Genomic DNA, 14133 nt, shown 5'->3' on the forward strand with positions numbered 1-14133 from the left:
CCAGCTTCAATGATTTTATGGGTAACAGGCTTGTATCTGTCAGTCTTATCAACTGCTTGATTTATCAATGTCGTCAAAAATTCAGAATGATAAATTCTAATCAAGGTCTCTCTTACCTTCCTCAGCTTGCTGTAAGTGTCCTCAATTATTCTTGAGGGTGAATCTTTCAAGTCATACTCCCCATCTAATTCAGGATCACACTGCAATTCGGGTATAATGTTAACAGAGGTTAACTCGTAGCCATGTATTAAAATTTCTGGCGTTATTGGGCTAGGTACAGATTCATCAGGCACATCCCTTAAACCATCCTTAAAGGCAATGGGACGACGATTTATAAGATGAGTTGCCTGTGATATAAGAAAGGCCATATCCCTTATGTCTAACACATTTGTTTTAATGGATTTGTTAATTAGATGTTTTACCATTTTTATGCAAATTTCCACTAAAGAACCCATTTGGCTACAACCCTTGTAATAATTTTCAAATTCAATAGGTTTAATTCCATTTTCTTCAAAGTATGACTGAGTATCAGGATCTTTTAAAAAATCTGCAATAACATTAGCCCCGGCAATAAGTTGTGTCCCCAAATCGCTTACTACAAATTGTGGTAAACCATGTTCAAAGGTATGTAGAGTGAATGATCTCAAAAATTCCTTGACTGACAAATCCAAGCATAATTTCAAATTAATGGCCCTTGTATACATACAGCTCATACACAGAATCCAAACCTTCACCTTACTACCCTGTTGCTTTACAAAATATGGTCCAAAATAATCAATATATACATAACTGAAGGGAATCTGGGAAGGATCCATCCTAAACTCCCGGTAAGGGGACTGATTTAACCGAATGGTATGCTCCTTGTACCTTTACAGATGACACAATCTTTTACCACTCTTTTAACAGCTGAAAAACATTGTGGTATCCAGAACTTCTTGCGTAGCTCATTCAGAACAGAATAATAACCAGCATGCTTGAGTTTTATATGAAGACTCCTGATTATCAGTTCTGTCAAGGAACTTCTGTTAAACAGCAAGATTGGGAAGCAACACCTCTGTTTACCTTTCCACCTGTCAAACTTGCTTTTGACTCTGAGAATTCCATCTTTATCTGGGTAAACATTCAACTGTCTTACCAAATTAGGTATATCCTTAAGAAGTTTAGAATTGGATGCAAAATACTCCAACACACTAGGAAACTGAATTTTTTGTTCTTTCAATATGATCATCTTCAGAGCTTTCACATAAAATCCTGTATCATTAGATTCAACGGGAACCTTCAGTTTTCTAGCTGTAACTGTAGCTTTCCATTTGGCAAAACACTGGGCAACCCTGGCATGCACTTTAACCATGAGAGAGAAACTAGAGTATCTGTTTGGAGAAACTAGATGCTCAGCAACGTCCTCCCTAAGGTCTTGTACACAAACATTACTTAAAACATTCTCCTCTTTGAAGTCAAGGGTAGCCCTAGGGTTAGGAACTGTAACTCTCAAAATATCTTGACTGACTATAGACTGGTGGATATCAGGTTGAGGTCCGGAAAAATAGTTTGTATTAATTAACTGTTTATAGGACAAGGTTCTTGTTATGCAGTCTCCAGGATTGGCCGTTCCAGTGATGAAAGTAAAATTAACAGGAAACGTTTCACATAACTTATCTATTTGCTGTAGCCTGTTAAGAACAAATACAGACCTTTTCTGCATCTTATCCAGTTTATAGGAATATGAATTGATCCAAGAAAGAGCTACCAAACTATCAGAGTACAAATCCAAACTTTTTATTGCAATTGGAACGAGGCAATCAGGCCCTCCTAAATCTTTATACAAATCAATTAACAACTCCACACCCAAACAAATGGCTTGTAACTCCAGGGAAGGGATGGACTTCGTATTAGACTGTCTGTTTATGAGTCTGTTTTTGGCTAACAAAAAAATTGTTTGGCCAGTATCAATGTTCTCTGTCCATCTCTTTCCCCAACAAATCTTTGAACAACAATTTCAGGAGTAGAATTAGCTTGCCTTGCAATGCATTTCCATTCTTTTAGCTTTTCAGCAGGTAAAATATCATCCCATCCTAATGACTTATCACACTGTAAACCATGCATAAATAGCCTTGCCCTATTAAATACCGGACCATTGATATTATACAAATCAAAGTTTGAAGCAATGGACTTGAGGATGGACCTCTTCGTACTTGCCGAAGCTTCCAAAACAATGGGAAAAGTTGAAAGGGTATCCAACTCCCTATTCCATTTCAAACCTAAAAGTTTAACTTCCGTTAGTGTATTTTGATCCCAGTCTGAGTCAATGACTTCTTGAAGTGGCCCATCATTGGTGACAATTTGTTGCAATTCTATTCTATAAGGAGCAAATATATTTGTTAGCCGAGTATAGGCCCATTCCAAGGCATCCGAATTTTTGCAGGTATAAGCTCCATTATCCATATAAAACAACTGATAAAGCAATTTCTTCATATTTTTTACCTCTTGAGTATCATCCTCCACATCCAAAACCAGTATCTTATAAAGACTCAACATCAAAATTGTTGGGCTACATCTTAAACCAAAACTCAATCTAAGATTCTTGTAACCAACTAAGGAAAAATCTTTCTTCTTCACACTTCTAACCCAAAGAAAAAGTAATTTATTCTGATCTGAAGGTCTAAGTGCTATCTGATTAAAAGCCTTTTTGAGATCAAAGCAAAATATCTTCGAACCAAATCGTAAGTGAAGTAAGGCTGAACTTAACTTTTGGTTTAACGACGGCCCTGGATGAATTGCCTGGTTATGGCTTACTGTCATGGGTTTTCTAGGGTCCGCCTCAAATATGTTTGATAGAAATACTACTCTGCATTTTGTAGTCTCTCGATCAAGTTTAAACACCCCCATGTGGGGTAAAAAACTATGTTCAGGATGTTCAGTTAGGTAATGCTTAAGGTTTGGGATCTTTTCAATTATTCCTAAATTTTCTTGTTCTTTAATGACTTCATCCATGAGTTTCAGATGCATCTCCCTTTTGCAAAGCTTCTTTAAATTTGACTTTAACACTGCTTCAGCTAGTTTATAATTTTTACCAAGTAAGTGTGACACCTTACTGTTCCATAGCAGAGGCATTGTTATTCTACCATCCTCATTAACAGTGGCATTGTTAAGTGCATATCTTACTAGAGAATTATTGAGTTCCACAGATGTCTCATTCTCTTCCTTATCATAATTAAGGATCCTTTTGCAGTCATATTCCAACATTTGCTCGGTGGCCCTTTGTAGTGCTTGCTCATTTATGCCCCCGTTCTCATTTAAAACTAGAAAATTAGCTTCTACCACCATTTCCTCATGCTCCAATATAGATTCATCATTAAATTTACCTAATCCAAGGCCAATGGAATCAAGAGAACCTACATCCAACTGAGCAACATCAGACTTGCAAGTAATTGAAGTTTCAACTGCATTTAAATCAGGAAGGCAATGTAAATTTTTTAACATTGTGTCAACATTACCAAGAAGCATCACTCCAAAGGAAGTTTGAAAGTATACCGAAGGACTATCCTGTCCAAACCTAACTGTTGACACCATAGTGCAGTGAGCAGAGTTAGTGCCTAGGATGAAATCTATACTATTTAACTCATCCCCATTATTTAGCAACTGTTTATCTGCAAGGGTGTAACCCTTAGCAGAGAAATGGCTTGCCACCCTGAACAAATTAGGCAACTTCAAATTTATATTTATATAAGGTACACATAGGGCCTCCACCTTGCAAATTTCCTGACCAAATTTTAAATTCAGTTCCACAACCTTTGTATTATATGATTTAGCAGAGTTAAAACCATTAACAGTAAGACTCACATTTCTCCTCAAAACTTTGAACTGAATCTTCTTAACAGCTCTATCCGTAATAAAATTACACTGACAGCCCGAGTCTTGTAAACCTCTTATTTGTGTATGGTCCTCTAGCTGACAAGTGAAAGTTGGTATAGCAGATCTATTGCCATAGCACTGAAGAGCATCCACTGAAAATACTACCCCCGTGGAAACCTTTTCAGATTTCTCATTAACTAAATTGGAGTTTTTATTAAGACTTCTAGCATTGACCACCTCTTATTTTGGGGAATCTCTTTTAATGCAGAGAAAGGTGAAATGCCAGCCATTACATCCTCTGCATTTCTTATGAAGTCTAAAATTGCACAAACCCGCAGAATGAGAGGAACTGGCACACTTAAGGCAACCTCCTATCCCTTTCAGCTTATCCACCCTTGCCTTATTACTATTATAAACCGGGCACTTGAAAACTTGGTGATCATCAGTTGCTCTGTCATAAGCACATAAAGAGCATTTCGCCTTAGTAGGCTGCCCTTCAACATTCACATTAGAGGCTAGATTAACAGTCTCTGAAGTTTTGGGAAACTTCTTAACTTTTGTATAAATTTTCTGAGATGCTATGGCATATCGTTCACATGCTTCAAAAATGTTATCATTAATTTCTGAAAGGGAGGGCCTCGTCTTATTGGTAATATTTACTAGCTGAGATTGGAAGGTGCTGTTCATGCCATTCCAAAAGAAATAGTTCAAAAAATCGTCCACTTCCATTTTCAACAACTTAACAGATTCCATGAAATTTTTCATCTGACCAACGTACGCAAATGGATCTGTTTGGTAAGGCATTTTCATATCTGTCAACTGTTTTATTAACGTAAACTTCTGAAACCTAGGGGATGCTAAAGCAGACCTTAAAATTAATTTTGCATCTTCATATGTCTGTTTGTCTGTTTCAAGTGAATCGAGTAGTATGGATGCACGACCTGACACTTGTTGCTTCAGCAGCAGTAATTTGTCTCTCTGAGTGTACTTGAAGCTTTTAATAACCTCTTCAAATTCAGAAAGAAATTTCTCTATATTTTCTCCCTCTACACTTTTAAATGCTGGTAAAGGAGCTGTAGGGCTTTTCAAAAGGCTTCTAGCTTCTTCAAGTACAGAATGGGGAGGAACTGAATCTTTAGTAGCCTCAAGGGTAGCTATAAAAAAGTTTATTTTATCCAAGTAGCTCTCACAAGCTTCAAACTCAATATTCAATTTGGATTCATCTTCCTCTTCTTCCCATAATAACTTAGCTATTTTAGAATTATAAACCTTCAGCTCTTCAGCAAATCCATGAAATTTAGAGATAAGTGATCGCCGTTCAACTTCTGAACCCAATTTACAATCTTCAATTCGATTGACATTCTTAGTCACTTGACTGCGGATGTATTTCCGAGAATTTATCAAAAGCGATAATTCTGACATCTTTGCTGATTGCTACTAAAACAATATTTCAGACAATCACAAATCAATCTATAGAGCAGATCTAACCCAACAGAGTTTAAATGTGCGGCGTCCCTGTATAACCTTCTATTATCTAATCTACCTGGACCCTCTACTCTGAACAAGTAATTCTTGAAACTCAACTTGTTAATAAATTTATTGAGATAACGCCTCATTAACTTGAATTCTTCCACGCATGGGCTATCAAACCGATTTCTCCTTTCATAAAATCGGATTTCAATTTGAGATGCAATTATACAAGATCTTGGTAACCTGGATCTCAGAACCTTGTAAAATTCTTTGCAATTATTCTTTACCACTGACAAATCTACACGAGACTTCAAATCATTACCTCCTAAAATTACCAACAAATAATCGGGGTTATACGTGAAAACATCTTCTAGGAGAGCTAGATTATTCAAAAAATAATTAAATGTGGCACCAGGAAAACCAAGAAACTGAACATCAAAAGATGTCTGTTCAATCACAATTGTTGAGCTATTAACCCTAAGCTCCAAATCTCTAACATAAGAATGTCCTAGAATTGACAGTTTCATGACAATACCAAAACCAAAATATAAACTAGGTAAAATTCAAGGACAACTTAAATTATAAACAAAATTTTAACACTGAAAAATTCGAAAAATTCTCGTACTTTCGTCATTCTCTCCGCCAATCCGTGGCCGCGGGAAGGTGTTGCTGTTGTCTAGGTGGGTGAGAGGGCGCTCTTGGCCTCTTAGTCTTCCTTTTGAGTTGGGGACCCTCATCCTGGGAAGACTTCCTCTTCATCGATAAGCCCCACTTTTGGAGAAGATTTCTATTCTCCGTTGCAGCTTTGTCGACGACCTCCTTAACCACTTCACTTGGAAATAGGTCCTTATCCCAGATGCTGGATGATATCAGTTTCCTTGGTTCGTGCCTCACCGCAGCGAACACGAACTCTCTACAAGCCCTTCGGGCTTTGATAAAGTTGTATAGGTCCTTGGTCACTGTTGCCAGGTGAGCCTTGGCAAAGACCATGTATATGTCTGGGGATGGGGAGACACTTGCCATCGTCTCCAGTCCGGTTTGAAGAGACATTGAGGCGGCAAGTCTTTCTTTCATTTCCTGCTGCCGGCGCAGGTGAAAGTCTGACAACTTAGGGAGGTCTTCACCGAACTGACGTCCGGCAATGTCAGCGTCCAACTTCCTGACTGAGAAGATATGATGTACATCCTTCTAATCCGATTCGTTGGATGGTAGGGCGAGGGAGAACGGCCTATACTCCTCGAGTGTGGGACATGGTTTCCCTGCCTCGATCGCCTTCAAGGCTGCCTTGTACCCTTTTTCCATAAAGGGGAAGGCTCGGGAAGAAGAAGCAATGAAGGAAGGGTGCTTCTTACTCAGAGCCGGCACTTTAGAATTAGTGAAGGCCCTCTCCTTCAGTGTGCTGGATAGCAAGGCATGAGCTTTGGGGAGGTCGAGGATTATGACCTCTTTCAGCTCTGTCTCCTCTTTCGAGGGTGATTCCATCCTAAGACGAACATAGCACTCTGGGTAGGCCCCTTGGCTGGGCCAGAATTCCACATCCTCGACAGGAACTGTGCCCAGCTTGTCAGAGATGAAGATATTTCCCCCTGACATGGGCATGTGCTCAGCATGCCTCCATGGGTTGACGGCCGAGAAAGGGGGAAGATCCTTTACGTTCAGCTTCTTTGGAGCTGCACGAGAAGCTGCGAGTTGGTGCATTTCCAACCTTAACGCAACTTCTTTTTCAGTTGACTGCTTCTTCAGGTCTTGGACCATAGTGAGAATCGACGTTAGAGTCTGACTCATGTCGGCCAGTTGGGGAGCAGAGGAGGTCGAGGCGACGGGCTCTGCGATTGGAGCTGATGAAACCGAAACTATTTCGGTTCCTTCGTCGTCATTCTCGGGAGCCATCAATGACTCCTCCTCCTGATCTTCAGCAAGAAGACTCCTTTCAGTGCCTTCTGACACTTCTGACATCTTGTCTTCTAGGTGGATGTCCTTCATGGCATCCGATACATCAGATTCTATCAGAATCTGGACGAGGGGGATCTCTGATTGAGGTTGCGGGATTACTGCATCCGAAGATGCCCTTGAGAAAAGACAGGCCCTCATCTTTTCATTAGGAAGGTAGGGCCCGGTGGTGTTCTGAAAACCCCTGACCTATTTTCGCAGCTTCTCTCTTGCTGCATCCCTTGTCTCAGTTGTCTTTTGGTCATCAAAAGCCTCAGTAACCAGATTAGAGGAAACGTCACATACCTGGGGGTCCCAATACTTCAGAGCTCCCTTCGTCGCTGCACAGCGCACGTGTGTCCTGCACAGTCCATGGCCGCAGAAGTTCTTGCTGCGGACGTTGTAGAAATGGTTCCCGCACTTGGGATGGTCCTCCTGTAAAGAGAGGAAAATAAAATGAGTATTCAGTGAATTATCTCTCAATATTCAGTATACAATATAGTTATGTATATATAGCTTAGGATAGGTAAGCTAGAAAGGAAGAAGGAAAGACACATACGTGTGTTTCCTGTCCAGCCAATTGCTGTGACCTCCCTCAGAATTAAAATCAAGGGTATTTCTAATGATAGAAAACCGTTGGAAGATCTCTACCCAAACAGGATATATAAAAGTGTAACTTAACACTGTCTTGCGGATTTTAATGTTAGGGATTAAATTTAGTGGTCACTAATATATTAAAGAAAGAACTCACTTTCTTTGTATTAAGTGGTCTTACAATAGGCTGCCCATGAAAACACAGTGTATGTTAGAAAATTATGGGCTACTGTATAATCTATACTCTTGTTTTCTGATTGCAGTATGATCTATATTGCAATTATACTGTCTACTGTATAGTCATATGCTGTAGTACCCGCTGGCATATGCCGGCAGGCTAGCACCTGGGTACAAGTCAGAAGGTGCACTGCCTTCTGGGGGTAATGGGCGGCAGATCGCCGGCCGCCGGGAGGTCGCCGTCAGTCGGCGGCCTCCGTCAGCCGGCGGTTAGGTAATATACCGGCAGTCGGCATAGTTGCCGGCAGATAGCCGATGGGCGGTGGGTCGCCGGATGTCGGCAATTTATGCCAGCCGGCGATTATGTTATGTCAGCGGTCTGCAGGCATCCGACTGCCGGCAGCTAAGCATAGCTGGCGGCAGTTAGGACCCAGGGTACTTGTCATAAGAGAGAGAGAAAGCATGGACGAAGGATCATGTAAAGGCTCAGCCTTACTGTCCTCTATCCAGAATGAGGGTTCAAATGGAATGGGGAAAAGTAACATTCAAGCTTCCATCCATCCACAACCTTGCCGGCGTCTGCCGTCAGGGTTATGAATGGCAGACCAAGAGAGGACTGAAGAACACTGAACAGGGGGTTGGGGCCTCTGCCGGCAGCCGGCACAGCCAAGCAACAGACAGAAAACCCGAGCCAGTCCCACAACCTACCGGTACTAGGGTCGATTGTAGGATGATAGCCAAAGGTATGTGATGTCTAGGCCATCGCTAAAGGACAGAGTGGGAAGGGGTGAGGGTCCTGTAGGGTGCGGGAGGAGCTGGCAATAAAGCCTGTCCTACCTCACCTAACGAGAGACTGTTCCAGTATTAGAACTATCCCAAGTGGCCAGAGAAATCTATTCCCTAGCCTAGGGTTAGTCCAATACAGAAAAGAGATTGGCAGCACCCTCGCCGCTATGTCTAGACAGAAGGAAAAAGAGTCTAGTGTTGGTGTCCCCCAAGCAATAGAAGAATTCTATTCTTCAGCTTAGGTTCTGCCGGCACAAGACTGTGTGCTAGGCCACAGGGAGAAGGCATCATATCCTATAATGCCTTCAGGTGTGGCTTAGGGAGGTCTAGCCTCCTGCGTCGGTAGCCTAACCTAGCCAGGGAATTCCATTCACCTTGCTAGTCGGCGACTAACCACAGACAGAATACTCTGAGGTTCTGACTAAACTCAAAAACCTGCATCTGCAGTTACAGGGAAAGGACAGAAACACCCTAGCCTAGTTTTACTCGAAATCAATTCGAGGTAAAGCCAACTAGGGTTCAGCCTAGGCTAACTCAGAGGGAGAAGAGATTGATCTTAAATCTCCGAAGGAGACTAGTATCGCCCTATAAAAGACTAAGAGGTATCAGTCTCCGCTTGAATAACGCGATACAAGAGCAATCGGGGATGTGTATGAAAGTATACTAAAGCCCCTAGGCTAGTAGCCTAGAGGCAGTGAGCATCGATTACCTAAATCACCGAAACTCTCTCGTATACTATCTTTGGAAGAGGAAAATTTATGCAGTAAAAATCTTACATGTATAAAATATTGCCTAAAGCTTCAATAAAATTGCCACACTTGGAAAAACTATATATCATGCATGAAAGTAATAAAAGCAAAACGCCTAGGCTAGGAAGCCTAGCGTAAGCGAGTATCGGTTATCTAAATCGCTGAAACCTACGAATACTTTTGGCTTAATATAAAATTTCTTAGCAATGAAGGCTAAATAGCTAAATTTATTAAAGCTAATAACACCGGGAAGGTCGTTCTGGCTAACTAAATGACTCATGCATAGCAAACGACAGCGTCCATGACGCCTCCGGTTAGGCAACAGCTCTTGTTACGTTAATTGAACCTTGAATCGAGTAAAAAACTGGCAAGAGCTTACATTTATACAACGTAAAGATAATACTCAACTTTCCAGAGGCAGATGAGTCTGGAGAAAGCATCATAGCGAGAGATAAATCCAAAAATAGCGTGAGAGCACTGGGAAAAAAACGAGCAAAGCCGCTACGAATAAAGGAATAACAAGATGGCGCCCGGTTGTGACGTCATACAGGTAATCAACAGTAGGAGTCGAGCGTGCCTTAATAACGACTCTCCTCCGATTCTTGCCACTTTCCCCTCTCGAAGCGAAAACGCTATTCGGGGTGAAGATAGCTATGTGGCGTGTCAAGAATACGTCCTCTGACATTATGCGATATCCCTAAAGGCGAAAGCCAGGGATATTCACGCCAGGAGTTAGAATTCTGGATACCTTAAGGTAAAATTCTCTGGGATATATCACTGTAGTCAAATATAACCTAGGGAGCTACTTTAAAGGAACTTCAATCAGGACGACATGGCCTGAGCCCAAAAAAGAGTTCTTCTTGTGACACCTTGTCATGCATCGTCAATAATTTTTAAGCAATGGACGATATTGAAATGTTCGTTCCAAAATTCATGAAGGGTGAGATTGATGTTGTCTGTGACATCGAAGCATTTCTTGAACAGATGCTTCATGTACAGATTTTTAAAGTTGGAAATTACTTGTTGGTCCATGGGCTGGAGGAGTGCCGTGGTGTTGGGCGGGAGATAAAGGACCTTGATAAACCTGTATTCATCAAGAATGTCCTCTTCGAAACCAGGAGGGTGACCAGTGGCATTGTCGAGGACCAGGAGACATTTCATTGGCAGGCTTTTCTCGGACAAATATTTTTTGACTGCCAGACCAAAACACAGATTAACCCATTCTGTGAAGAAATGCCGCGCAACCCAATCCTTAGCATTAGTGTGCCACATCACTTGCAGTTTTTCTTTCAAGATCCTTTGGCTCTTGAAAGCATGTGGGTTTTCTAAGTGGTACACCAGCAGTGGCTTGACCTTACAGTCACTGCTGGCATTGGCACACAAGGCTAGGGTTAAGCGGTCCTTCATGGGTTTATGGCCCGGTAGTCTCTTCTTCTCCTGCCTTCATGAATGTCCTCTGGGCATTTTCTTCCAGAAAAGGCCAGTTTCATCGCAGTTGAACACTTGTTGGGGGATGTATCCTTGTTCTGCGATAACTGAGGCAAAGGTTTTGACGTAGTCCGCCGCGGCTTTCGAGTCTGAACTTGCTGCTTCCCCATACCTCACAACCGAGGGTATCCCAGTCTGTTTTTTTAAATTATCCAACCAGCCACTACTGGCTTTGAAGGTTTCTGCTGGCGTCAAAGTTTCCACTCTCTCAACTGCTTGCTTTCCTTTCAAGTCATCATAGATTCTGCTGGCCTTTTCACAGATGATTGTCTCGGTCACGCTATCTCCTGCCAACTGTTTCTTTATCCATATTAAAAGGAGCCTCTCCATCGTGTCATGAATATCACTGCACAACTTGGAAAGGATGGTTAGTCCTTTGAAGGGCTTGGTGCTCTTTATAACATCCTTCTGCTTGAAGAGAATACATATTGTTGATGTACTCTCATATTGGAGAGCCAGCTCAGTCCCTCGTACACCACTCTCATGTTTTTCGATTATTTCATGCTTTAACTCGATTGTCATCATACTCTTTTTCTTTTCACTACCTTTGTTTGCACCCGCTTGCTTCTGACCCATTGCTCATTCGCTTAATTCTGTAATGGTTAACGCAAAAAACACATAAAAAAAAGCAAACACTACGGCCGATGCTCGGAAATAACTTTACGTGACAGAGATCTGACGGAAAAGAGCGAGCGATGCTGTCCTTGTGAGAAGCCTATCGCACTCTCGGCCAACTAGCAGCCGCATAGGGAACCGTCTCGTATCCTCGTACAGTAATACTGCGACATACGTGTGTCCCAACATACGAGAAATTTGAGGTACGAGGGAAGTTTCAAGGAAATTTTTGCCCCGAGGTAAGAGACAAATTTGAGATACGAGGATACGAGACGGTTCCCTATACGGCCGCTAGGTGGCCAAGTGTGCTAGAGGCTGCTCACGAGGACAGCATTGCTCGCTCTTTTCCGTCGGATCTCTGTCGCGTAGGGTTATCTCCAAGCATCGGCCGTAGTTTTTGCATTATTGTGTTTTTTGCATTAATCAGTACAGAATTAAGTGAATAAGCAATGGGTCCAAAGCAAGAGAGTGCAGACAAGGGTATTGAAAAGAAAAAGCGTATGATGACAACCGAGATAAAGCATGAAAAAATCGAAAAGCAAGAGTGGTGTACGAGCAACTGAGCTGGCTCGCCAATATGAGAGAAGTACATCAACAATATGTACCATCCTCAAGAAGAAGGATGCTACAAAGAGCACCAAGCCTTCCAAAGGACTAACCATCCTTTCCAAGCTGTAGTTTGTGGTTTAGCAAATAATAATAATAATAATACGGTTCCACCATCGTGAGGCGATAGAGTATGTACCAGGAAGTTTCCCATCACTGTTACCTTTGCTCTGTTTCTCAAAAGGAGAGCACATTCACTGTCAGTAGTATGAAGGACTCCATCCTTCGTTTTCTCTCCTTGGTAATCCCCCTCTCGTTATTAATAGACAAAGGGAAATATTGAGATGAGAAACTAGTTTCTGTTCTCAATCATTTATAGAAATTCTGACATTAAAATGTTTGATCTCTGAGTCATCTCTAATCTGATATTGAATGACTTTTCCTAAAAAAAGATAGAATATATGAGTGAAACAACTTTGATATAGTTAGGCAGCTGAGGGGATCAAGCTGAGTGTCTATAAACAGAAAATGTTTTTGTTCCAACACGGAGTACTTACCTCGAACTACTTTCTTAGGAGTATCTGGGATCTCATCCCTAACCGACCAAGAATTTTGCCCAGTTCCCCCTATCTCCGTTTTCCCTTGTCGAGTCCCTCTGTGGCGGATGGATACTTGCCCTGAGGCGACCCAGGGTCAGCGCACAAGAGTGCGCTACTAGGTCTGTGTCGCCAGTAAGCATCTGGTCGCGGCGTAGATAACATCTCGCCGCTCTCTCTCACATCCCGTCCGACCCACCATTGTGTTCCACGTGTTCCCTTTGTGCTTTCCCATTCACATCCTTTCCTTGTGTTGCTTGTGTATTCCCGTATGGAATCCCAACGTCGTTGTCCCGGGCCCAAGGCCGGTAAGACATGCGGGGCATGGCTTTCTAAGTCTAGCGTCGACCCGCACACGTTGTGCTCCTCGTGTAGAAGCAGAGTGTGCTCGCCTGCCTCCACGTGTCCGAAGTGTGCGTCCTGGCCGGAGCTGCAGTGGACCTTGTATGGAACGAAGAAGAAAAAGGCGTCGAAGCGGTCGCCTAGGAAACCTAGTATCGGTTCGCTGTTGACGTTGCCTTCAGCTCCTTTGGAGAGAGGTTCTCCTTCACCTTCTCCTACCCAGAGAGTCTGATGTCATTGATTCTAGTTGCATTGTGCCTACGCAGACGAGTGGGGAGTGTACTGTTGTGACGAAAGTGCGTTCCGTAGACGAGGTTCTGATGCCCGCAGGACCCGTCTTGAGTGAAGACTCAGTGTGGGAGAGGTCAGGAACAGCTTCCCCCCCATCGTGGCAGTGCTTTTCAGGAGCAGCGGTTTCTGGGGGCGGGCTAGACAGAGAAAGGCAAGCCATGTGCTCTTCGGACTCCGACTCCATTGTGTGGACGGCGGCAAGGAAGCCCTTCAGGTCACCCATGCGGCAAGAGTTTTCTGGCTGGTTTGCCTCACGTGGGGAACTACGCACGCCCCCGATGCCTTTGGCTTCTCTACCGCCGGACTTCATGCAACCCGTCACCCCGGTAGCACAATTACAAGCCCCTAGGTTGGTGGCAGAAGACACAGAGGACTCAGATAGCTCCTCTTCCTCGGACGTTACCTCGTACTCCAGCTCGTCATCGTCGGAAGACTTCAGCGGCCGGGAGACGAGAAAGAAGAGAAAGAGATCTATGAGGAAGAAGTCAAGCTCAAACGCAGGCCTGTCGAGGAAGACGGTCAAGGTTATGAGGAGGATGAACAAGAAGAGGAATTCTTCCAGGAAGAAGTGGGTTAAAGTGGCTTTTCCCCCTTGCGGGTCGAACAGGGCTCTTGCCGCTCCAGTGCCTGCCTCGGTGGCCGCTGGAGCCACTTCCACGCCCTTGCCCAGTGTCTCTTCGGCTCCGTCCACGCGTCGG

The 14133-nt window shown here is 43.0% G+C and overlaps 2 protein-coding genes across 2 annotated transcripts; both read right to left on the reverse strand.

The window, feature by feature from the left end:
* Positions 1-1920: 1920 nt before the first annotated feature.
* LOC137625076 (uncharacterized) lies at positions 1921-5274 on the reverse strand. Its single transcript, XM_068356007.1, is given in 1 exon segment — positions 1921-5274. A coding segment is annotated over 1 exon segment (3354 nt).
* Positions 5275-11000: 5726 nt separating this feature from the next.
* On the reverse strand, positions 11001-11621 carry LOC137625077 (tigger transposable element-derived protein 1-like). The gene has a single exon (XM_068356008.1). It carries the CDS (start codon positions 11619-11621, stop codon positions 11001-11003), a length of 621 nt encoding a protein of 206 aa, XP_068212109.1.
* Between the last annotated feature and the right edge of the window lie 2512 nt (positions 11622-14133).

The sequence above is a fragment of the Palaemon carinicauda genome, chromosome 31, assembly GCF_036898095.1.
Source record: "Palaemon carinicauda isolate YSFRI2023 chromosome 31, ASM3689809v2, whole genome shotgun sequence".
Classification (NCBI taxonomy): domain Eukaryota; kingdom Metazoa; phylum Arthropoda; class Malacostraca; order Decapoda; family Palaemonidae; genus Palaemon; species Palaemon carinicauda.